The 11,256-nt window shown below is 42.0% G+C and overlaps 1 protein-coding gene across 1 annotated transcript in view; it reads left to right on the top strand.

Moving 5' to 3' along the window:
* Positions 1-207: 207 nt before the first annotated feature.
* LOC148033953 (Ribosomal protein L20) overlaps positions 208-11,256 on the top strand; it is a 33,571-nt gene continuing 22,522 nt past the window's right edge. Inside the window, exon 1 of the mRNA XM_087682407.1 lies at positions 208-497. Coding sequence (XP_087538533.1) covers positions 312-497 — 186 coding nt within the window. The 5' untranslated portion in view covers positions 208-311. The remainder of the gene's footprint in view (positions 498-11,256) is intronic.

Here is an 11,256-nt window from a genome sequence, read left to right as displayed (position 1 = left end):
TAAAACAACTTATTTTATTAATCAACCGACTCGAATTTAAATCTTCCTCTTTTCTATGTCTATATTAAAGAATTGCAGGAATGTAAGAATTGAACCAAGGACCCTTTGATTACCAATCGTTGAACTTCACCAACGAGTTGCACCCATTTATTTCATCATACTTTACTAAATTTTTAGGTGAAGGGTAATATACTCGCTAAAACACCCTTTGTTGCAATCTTTGGGTGTGCGAATCATCTCTCTCCTTGATAGTGTTTTTTTGCTCTGCGAGAGGGAGTTTTTGCTCTGAGAGAGAGAGAGAGAGAGAGAGGATGAACAAAGACAAGATCTTCAAGCTAGCCAAAGGCTTCAGAGGCCGCGCGAAGAACTGCATACGGGTGGCGCGTCAGAGAGTGGAGAAGGCCCTGCAGTACTCGTACAGGGATCGCCGCAACAAAAAGAGGGACATGCGATCGCTGTGGATTGAGCGCATCAATGCCGGAGCTCGTCTCCATGGAGTGAGTCCCCATCCCCTGCACTAGAATCCATGTTCTTCCACATGTATCGTCGGTTCCTTGATTATCATGCTGCCTCCCGTTAGTAAGTTGCTGACATGATGCGTTGCAAGTGGCATTACAGCTTTGCTTTAAAAAATTTGCTGCAGGGTTTGAAAGGGAGGCTTCGTCTTTGCATCCCAAACTAAGTATTAACCTAAGACATCACAATTTTTGAGCTTGATATGCAGTTCCTACTTCTTTTGTCACGATGTTGAGATTGTATGCAGCTGTATCAAATTTTGCATTGAGCTGTATCAAAATTTTGCACAGAGGTCACTCGTTCATTAGGGTTTACATTGGGCAATGGAGTCGAATGTCACGTCGAGGTGTAGTGCACGTAACTAGCTATTGTCATGAACGTCTGTACAGCCAGACAAATTTCTTCTCACACCCACATGATATGAATCCTTTTTTATGAACTATGAAAAGAAATCAAATATGTGGCTGGGTTGACCAGGCATAGGCACGGTTACCATAGTAGTAGCGTAGGGAGGATGGATAGGTGCACTATTAGCGTGGGAGGGATATTCTTCAGTTTGAGCTGCTCAAGGACTTTGTGGAGACACATTTTAAGCTTTGAATAAAGAGCCATGTGTCTAAGTGGTTGTGGATAGAGATCTAGGGGGTGTGAGGGGACACCCAACACAATCATACCAAGATAGGTAGGTGTGGTCACTTGTGGGTAAATGGGAGGTACAATGTGCACGGGTAGTGTTTTGTCAATGGAGTATTAGGGTGCTCACTACAGAGAGTGGCATGCTTGTGTGGGTAAAAAGAAAATCATAGGGAAGACCTAACTCTTAGATGTGAATGATCTAAGCTAACTTGAGATAATGAAATCAAAATTTGAGGTGATACAAAAGATCCTAAGTTAGATGTGTAGGAAATATAAGGAATAGAATCTAAGTTGGACAATGAAAGTGTGGAGTCTAATCATAAGCCTTATTGAAAGCATATGGAAGATAATCTAATGATCATTTGAAGAGGGAGGGATTGCAGGGAATCGAGAATGATAAGCACCAATAACATGCTCATATGTTACAAAAGGTAGCGGAGCAAGAATACCTAAAGATGTGTGTTTGCCTTAGAGCTGATCAATTGATCAACCGTGGTGAGCGACCAATGCAACTAACAAGTGGAATGATGTCAACCGTGCTATGAGTGCAAAGGTCTCTTCATAATCTATGCTATGCTTTTATCGAAAACCTTGCACTACAATATGGACCTTGTATTTATCCAAAGTTCCATTACCTTTCTTTTTGGTCCTAAAGATCCACTTAGTCCCAATGATCTTCTTGTGGCTTGGATGACCCACCAAGGTTCAGATTCTATTTTGGCCAATTCTCTCAAGCTTCTTTTTCATGGCCTCACGCCCTTATGAATGGTTTAGAGTCTCTTGTAAACTTTCCAGTTGAAATTGCACTATGTAATCTACCATAAAGATAGATCCAAATGAGGTAGTAGGTGCAAGGTGGGTGGATATTCTCGGGCCCTTTGGGATGAAATTTGATGGAAGGATCCAGCATGGTTTGCTTGTACCAACAAGGTAACGGGTCCTTGGGAGGAGGTTTGGGAGGAGAAGTCTTTGTAGGTGGGTTAGGAGTAGGTAGTAGATCTGGCTTAGATGATGCTATCTTTGATGAGGATTGGCGTGGAGGCTAGTGAAGTGTGTCGCATTATATCCCTCTCATAAAAGCTACATGTCTCCGGGGGTAATCACCTTGTTCGTTTGAGAATCGAACAAGTAATAGGCTTTTGCATTGGTGGTTTATACCACCAAAATCAAGAGATCAACTTGGGGATTGAACTTTCCTATCTTATTATCATAAGTTATGTGCATGTACGTATAACACCTGAAGACTTTGAAGTGGGAGATGGGAGGCTAAGTGCTAAAGAATGCCTCAAATGGGGTCTTTTGAGGGACTATTGTAGTTGGGTATCGGTTGAGAATGTACATTGATGTGTTAACAACCTTAGTCCAAAGGCATATGGGAAGCTATGCTACGAACAATATAGAGCGTGCCATTTTCATTACGGTCTTGCACTCTACGACTGCGTTCTAAGAGGAGAAGTTGGCAGAAGTGAGTTGTCGAGAGATGTCGTGCTTGTGTAAGAACTCAAAAAACTTGTGAGAGGTAAATGCATTGCTGCTATCACTCCTCATTGTTCTAATATGATGACCAATTTGTTTTTGTACATAGTACAAGACACACCTATGTGGAGAAGTATGTGAAGGCGCTAGATTTATGCTTCAAGGAATACATCCACATACATCTTGAATAGTTATCCTATCCGCAATAAAAAAGAAGTATAGTATGCCATTAAGGGTGGTAGTGAATATTGGTCCACAAAGATAAACATGAATTGATCTAAGGGGCTCATCAACTCTATGAATGGTTTGTTGAGGGAATGGCATGTAATGTTACTTCTCAAATTGACAGACTCTACAAACATCCTTGGATAGTTTAAGGTGTGGAAAGTCCTCAACCATTTGATGACTTGACAGTTCGTAGGGGGAGTGTCAACACCCAAGGTATCCAAAGCAGAAATGCCAAAGACACTCATTGTTCATAGGCTCCCTTGTAGTGGCTAATGTAACAGACACTCAAGCAAGGATAGTCCTTGGTTCGTATGTAAGCTAGTATGGTCCCTGGTCCCATGAAGTTTCTAGAAGATTCTAAATATTCTAGAATATCCTAGAAGATTTGAGAAAGTACTAGATGATTCTAAGAAGGTCTAGATAATTCATTGGAAAGTTCTAGAAGAGGCTTGCATCAATGCTTACATTAATATTGCTTATGCCATCACTTATATCAATGATGCTTATGTCATTATCTAGAAGCTTCCTCTTAACCTTATCAATTCTAGTATAAATAGGGGTCTTGGGCTACAAGCCCTTTAGTCTTACCAACACCAGTTGTGAGAGGAGCCTTTTTGAATTCAAGTATGATGAAGACTTTTTAAGAATCACCTGCCCAAGAAGACCAAGTAAAGGCAAAGCCTATACAAATTGATATGACGCAGTTCAAGCCATCGACATCTCAGGAAAAACGAAGTCGTCACATTAATGGATTATGCATGTATTGTGGCCAGTCGTCGGAACACATAGTTAAATATTATCCTAACAAAGGAAGAATAAGAATTCATGGTGCCACTACTCCATCACTATTGGGAAATGTCGACGTCTAACCTTAGTAGAGATTATGCAGTTGGACAAAGCTTCAAGAAACCCAAAAGGAGGTCTCCTTTTATTTGTAGATTCAACATTTAGCTTTATGTTACCAATAAAGTGTCGGAAATAAAGGGCCATCATGCCTTTTATATGTGCACCGGTGTGAACACACCCTTAGCACATTGTACTTTCATACATATATCTATCTAAAACCTAAAGTGGTACTCTTGTCATTGTACCGAAAAACATGTTCACTCACTACTCTGCTCACTTGCACTCTCTCTGTCTCTCTCTCATTGAGCGTAAGGTTTGTCCACCTCAATCTCCGTGCCTATCTTTTCCCCACAAATTGGTATCAGAGCCACAATGGTTCACTCAGGCCACAAGCATTAGTCGCCAGTTGCAAGCCCAATAGACGAGAAGCTGTTGACTAGAGTCTATAGTCGCAGGAAGAAGTCGCATACAGAAGACCAATGAATAGGTCGTGCAAATAGCCAACGGACAGCTCGTGAAGAAGACCAGCGCGGGTGCTCACGATTGGCCGGCAAGTCCAATAGGGACCAGGCGACAGCTGCTGACGACGACTGGGGAGCAGTGATCGGGCGCTGATGAGCTGCGATGACCAGCCCGTGACGGACAGGCAACGCGCTTCAGACGGAAGCCGGCGGGGTTCCAGGCACACGGGCCATGGCGACTAGTGCGAATGGCAACGGAATTGTAGCAGGCGCTGATGAGTGTGACCAGCCGGCGGGCGTGATGGTCAGGTGATGCTTGGCTGGTCAACGGACCTGTCCCCGTCAGATTTTTTCAGAACTCAACCTTTTTTTTTGAAAATTGCTTCACCCACTGACGGGGTTTTGCGTGCGTAACCACAAGATCTCAGATCTATGCAAAATCGGCTCAGAAATTTGGGGCTTTTCTCGAATCTGGGGATCTCAACACAGAATTGGACAATTTGACTCATAAATTGCAAAGTCGGTGCACTTTTGTTTGGGAATTTTGGGGTTTTTTCACATTTTAGTAAAATTCTTTCAATTTCACTGAAACTAGTGCATGCAAGCCTTGGAAAATCTGGCAATTTGTCCAGATTTGGTGCGAGCAAGATGCAACAGTGATATTTGTCTCAGAAATTGCAGGAATTTGTGACATTTTGTCCTCGACATTTGGGGCTTTTCATGTACATGCACAAATTGGGCTGAAATTGACCCAATTTCTCGACATTGAGGCACATTGGACCCCGTGCAATTTGGGGCTTTTGCAGTTTGGGCAAAATTTTTGCAGCATTTGGTCATTTTATGTACATGTAGGTTGAATTCCGCACAATTTGGACATCAACACTTGGTAAAATTTGGGGGTTTTGCTGAAATTGCTTTATTTTGGCAAAATTGGAGAGTCCTATGCATGATAGAGGAAATGCAGATGTGTGCTTGACGCCTTTGAGCACAAAATTTTGGGGCTTTTGACCGTTTGTGTCAAATTTTATGCCCGTAGGTACATGTACAACAGAAATTGCAGCTGAAATTTTGGGTTTTCTCATGTAATGTGATGCACATGCCCTTGGAACAGCTGTAATTAGTTGGATAATGCTGTAGCACTTGTTTTGATGCTTCGGAAAATTTAATTACAGATCTGAAATCTGTACTTCTGCATGGTCATTTATTGCTGATTAGTACTTGTTTGTACCTTGGTCACTCGTGTGACAGTTTGGGTCTGCATTTACTGGTTTTTTTGTCACATTTGGGCTGAAAACCATGGCTGGCAGCAATGACAGCAGTAATTTGATGCATATAAAGAAGCTTGAAGGCGCACATAATTTTGCAGTGTGGCAAAAACAATGCTACAATATCCTGTTACAAAAGAAATAGGTAAAGCTGACCAAAACTAAAGGGGCAAAGCCCGCGGACATGGATCAGGATGATTGGGATGAGTTGAATGAGCTTGCACGCTCAACCATAGAGCTATCGATTTCTGATGCCTTGTTGTTCAACATTGATGGTTTGGATTCTGCATATGTTATATAGACTAGATTGGAAGAACTGTATGCACAGAAGAGCGTTGCAAGCAAAGTGTATTGGCTGAAAAAACTTATGGATTTGCGTATGAAAGAAGGTACAGCAATGTCTACTCACTCGAGTGAGTTTAACTCCATTTTCAGCCAGCTGGTTGCCTTGAAGTTCATGATTGATAAGGAATTTAAGGCTACTTTCTTGCTTTGCACTTTACCAGAGAGTTGGGATACATTCAGGACTGCTATGAGTAATTCTAATGTGGTCCTTTTGTATGCTGATGTTGAGAGTGCTCTACTTATGGAAGAGATGAATCGGCAGAACAATGCATCCAGTAAGTCTTCCAGTGCTTTGCATACTAGGGGTATATCAGAGCAAAAGGGCAAATATGATGGCAAGGGACGTAGTAAATCACGTGGCAAAGATGTTGAATACTATCATTGTGGCAAGAAGGGTCACTTTAAAGGTGACTGCTACAAATGTAAGAAAGAGAAAGGAAAAGGCAAGAAGACAGATGATTGCAAGGAAGAGAAAAAGGACAGTCAATCTAAGAAGAGCAGTGTAAAAATTGAAGAGGTAAATGTAGTCACTCATGACAGTGACACTCTTTGTCTCTTCACATTTTGGTGCACATGCTCTACTTGCAGATACAGATGATGACATGTATACCTGGATTCTTGATTTAGGTGCTTCCTTTCATGTCACCCCTCATTGTGAGTGGTTTTCCGTCTATACAGGGGGTCGACATGGTGTTGTCCATCTTGGGGACAACTATGCATGTGAGATTACAGGTATTAACAGTGTGCAGTTACAGTTTCAGCATGGCTCTGTCTTTACACTTCAGCATGTACGGCATGTACCTTAGCTCAAGAAGAGCTTGATTAGCACAGGGCCGCTAGATGATGATGGTTTTCATACCACCTTGGTGATGGAAAATGGAAGATTTGTAAGGGGTCTAGGGTCATTGCTAGAGGTTGCAAGAGTGATACGTTGTATCCACTTCATGTATCTAGTGTGCATGACCATGTTGTTGCCGTGACCGAGCAACCAAGTGTTTCTTTGTGGCATGGCCGGTTGGGACACATTAGTCAAATAGGAATGAAAGTGCTTTCTTGTTTGGGTTACTTACCTTGTCTTCGTTATGCTGATTTTGAGCACTGAGTTCCCCAAGAAGCGTGGTCGGGAAAGCCACCTTCATATGCTCATTTGAAAGTTTTTGGCTGCGAGGCTTTTGTGCACATTTGTAAAGAAAAACGCAGCAAACTTGAGCCAAAGTCCTGTGAATGCAGTTTCCTAGGATATGGTGACGAGGGTGAAATGGGGTATAAATTGTGGGATCCCGAGAAAAGGAAAATAGTACACAGCAATGACGTTATCTTCCGGGAAGATCGCATGCACAAACAACCTGAAAAGACTGAGGAGGTCCGTAGGGTTGTATTCCGGGAAGAAATACCTTTTGGACAGCAACATGTGCCCACTGTACAGGAGCAAATACCTGCTGTAAATGAACTTGTAAATGCAGGAAATGGTGCTGGAAATGATCAGCCAGGTATTGCCCATGAAAATGAGCCACTACATGTGCAGGAACAGCCAAGACAGCAAGCTGTTAATGCTGATTTGCAAGCTGAAATGCCAAGACAGCATGCTGAAAATGAAAATTTGCAGGAACAGCCAGCAAACAATGACCATTGGGTTAGGAGATGGTCTAGGGCTACTAGACAACTTGACAGATTTGTTCCTGGTGCAATTAATGTGGCTGAGTATGTCATGTTGACAGACTGTGGTGAACCGTCTTGCTTCAAGGAAGCGATGGACAGATAGGACAGCAAGAAATTGTATAAAGCCATGCTGTCAGAGATGGAATCTCAAAAAAATGGCACTTGGGACTTGGTGCAATTGCCTAAAGGGCAGAAAACCCTTCCATGCAAATGGGTTTACAAAATGAAGGTCACTTCTGGTTCCTCACCCAAGTACAAAGCAAGATTGGTTGCAAAGGGGTACAAGGAGGAGCATGGAATTGACTTTGATGAGATCTTCTCTCTTGTAGTCAAGATGACTACATTGAGAACCATTTTGGGCTTGGTTGTAGTTGAGGATATGGAGCTCATACAGATGGATGTAAAGATTGCGTTTTTACATGATGATCTGCATGAAGACATATATATGCAGCAACCTAAAGGGTTTGTTGAACAAGGGAAGGAAAAAATGGTATGTAAACTCAAAAGGAGTTTGTATGGGTTGAAACAACTACCAAGAGAATGGTATCATAAGTTTGATACATTCATGCAGTCCTAAGGCTTTCATAGAAGCCAAGTGGATCACTGCTTGTACACCAAGAAGGCAGCAGATGGCAGCCTGATTATCTTGCTTTTGTATGTTGATGACATGCTGATTGCTGGTAGGGATACTCATGCCTTGGATTCATTGAAGCAAAGTCTTTATGGCAGCTTTGACATGAAGAATCTTGGTGATGCAAATCACATTCTTGGCATGCGAATACTCAGAGATAGATCTAAAGGCTTACTCTATCTATCTCAGCAAGAGTATTATCTCCAAAGTTTTACAATGTTTCAATATGGAGGGGGGGAAAACAATTGGGGTTCCATTGCCTCGATATGTGAAACTCAGTGCAGAGGACAGCCCTTCATCTGATGATGAGAAGGCTGAAATGGCCAAGATACCATATGCTTCAGCTGTTGGCAATTTGATGTATGCTATGGTTGCTACACGTCCTGACATTGCTTTTGCAGTGGAAGTGGTTAGCAGATACATGGCAACCCCTGGCAAGAAGCATTGGGATGCAGTGAAAGGTATTATGAGATACCTCAAAGGCACAAAGGAGTTGTGCATTTGCTTCGGAAAGCAGAAGGCATTTGTTGTTGGCTTTACGGATGCAGACTATGCTGGTCATGCGGACTGTAGGAAGTCCACTTCTGGGTATGTGTTTACTTTCACAGGAGGAGCGGTCTCTTGGATCTCCAGGCTACAAAAGTGTGTTGCATTGTTTACTACAGAGACAGAGTATGTACCTGCCACTGAGGCATGCAAGGAGGCTTTATGGCTTTCACGTCTGGTAGGAGAGCTTGGCATCACAGAGGTACTTGTTTTCCATTGTGATAGTCAGAGTGCTATCATGCTAGCACAGAATCTTGCCTTTCATGCAAAGACAAAGCACATATAGGTGAAGTACCACTTCATTAGAGATGTACTTGACAACAAGAGCATTGAGCTTGTCAAAGTACATACAGATAATAATCGTGTAGACCTTCTCATGAAAGGTCTTCCAGCAGAGTGGTTTGCTCATTGCTGACAGATGATGGGAGTTGGATAGATATATTTATTTCAGCTTTGTACATACCTAGACTTAGCTGATTCTTTCTCCTCTTAAGGCACATTGCCTTTAGGTGGGAGGTTGTTGGGAATAAATGGCCATCATGCCTTTTATATGTGCACGGGTGTGAACACACCCTTAGCACATTGTACTTTCATTCATATATCTATCTAAAACCTAAAGTGGTACTCTTGTCATTGTACCGAAAAACTTGTTCACTCACTACTCTGCTCACTCTCACTCTCTTTGTCTCTCTCTCACTAAGTGTAAGGTCTGTCCACCTCAATCTCCGTGCCTATCCTTTCCCTACATAAAGATTCACCAAGATAGAAGACAAATAGATGGATAAGATTTATTAGACTCTAAAGCCATAGTGTCTAGAAATGACAGAGCAACTAGAGAGAGCAGGGTTTGCAAGGAGGAACATAGAGTGTGTATGGCAAACATTGAGAGGAGAAGGATGACGAGGTGTTGCCTGGAGAAGGGAGATTGCCATTGAAGAGCCTTTGAATTTGCAACAAGGATGATGATTGGTGGTGGATCTAGGCTGTCAAACGCAAGGTCCAATAGCCTCTGATGCTAACGCTAAGTAGAGGTGGAGGTCGCCAGATGTTAAAGGAGCCAACTGGATGCCAATCGCAAGATGTAGGCATTGGGGGTGATAAGAGCCTTTGAATTTGCAACAAGGATGATGATTGGTGATGGATCTAGGCTGTCAAACGCAAGGTCCAATAGCCTCTGATGCTAACGCTAAGTAGAGGTGGAGGTCGCCAGATGTTAAAGGAGCCAACTGGATGCGAATCGCAAGATGTAGGCATTGGGGGTGATGTTGGCTGATGAAAGTGACCTTCTAGACAGTCAAACGCAAATGCTAGATGATGCTTGGAGCAAATGCACTGTTGCTTGATGAAGGAAGGGGCAAAAACTATCAAACGCAAGGTCCACCAGCCTTTGGAGATGATGACATCAACAGAGGATGTGATGTGAGGTGATCGGGATTGTCCACAGGTTGCAAACGCAAATCAAGGGATTGTGTAGATGACTCCAGGTAAGTGAACACTAACGCCCAGGTAAAGGAAGCTGTTGCTAGGCTAGGGATGCTGATGCAGGGTTGAGATGTGGCCAGGGTGTAGTAGTTGACGTAAATAGGATGGGCTCCAAATGCAAACTTGATGTTGAAGGTGACAGGGCGTCTGAAGAAGATGATGGAAGGAGAGAGAAGAGAGGAAAGTCTCGGAAGAAGTGAGTGTGTGTTGAGTACAAGTAAAGAATGAATGGGAGGTGCCGTATATATAGGCACAAAAAGTCTCGAGTCTCGCCCATTGAAGTCTCTTGTATGGCGTTGAGACTCTCTCGGAAGACCTTAGAAAGCCTTTTTGGGGTTGAAAATTGAAAACAAAAATGGGAATGAAGAAGGAAAACTGTACGGAATGATGTGGTTTCTCAAGACTCCCTTTCAAGCCCAGATAGAAGCACAAAGGAGAAGTGAGGTGAAGAGAAAAAGAACCAGCCAATAATTCGAGAATGCCACTGGAAAGGAGACCTATGAGGATAGTCATGAGATTGGATGAGCAGTAGAACCTCAAATACAATCTCGGGTGAGAAGCCACTAGCTCCATTCACCACGTTGAAAAGAATATGAAGGCCTAGTCATAAAGTTGCTGTTGAAAACATAGCAGCTAAGAAACATGTTTCTTTGAATTTGAAACTTATGAAACGTTTCTTAAAGTACGAAACGTTTCTGAGAGTAAAAAACGTGGGTGCTTTTAATTTTTTAAAATTTTTTGGTGAGTTGGAACCCAAAAGATATTTTTTTTGACAAAAACTAATGGGCAATGTTAAACATGATGATGATGATGTGTAATGACTAGTGAGGGCTCAAGATTTTGGATGTGAGATTTTTTTGTGATTTTGTTAGTTATTGGACTTTGTCAATCTAATATCTATTCTTGTCTTGAGATTTGAATATATATGACTTTAGTCTCATTTATGAGTTATTTATGATATATTATGATTCATTTTTTATTTTGACATTTTGTTAGTTTGTTTTGAAATGAGAATCATGATGTTGCAACTTGACTTAGTCCATATTATAGATAGGCTATTTACATGTTAATTTCAATTTTCTTCGTATGATATGTATGAATCATAATTTTTGAGTTCTAAACCATAGTATAACTCGTCCAAAGACTAACTTTGATATAAGTGACA

Source organism: Lygodium microphyllum, chromosome 7 (assembly GCF_053477565.2).
Source record: "Lygodium microphyllum isolate KBCC chromosome 7, Lygodium_microphyllum_v1.1.10, whole genome shotgun sequence".
Taxonomy (NCBI): Eukaryota; Viridiplantae; Streptophyta; class Polypodiopsida; order Schizaeales; family Lygodiaceae; genus Lygodium; species Lygodium microphyllum.
Note: the sequence above shows the minus strand (reverse complement) of the source record. Positions and strands in the feature narration are given on the sequence as shown.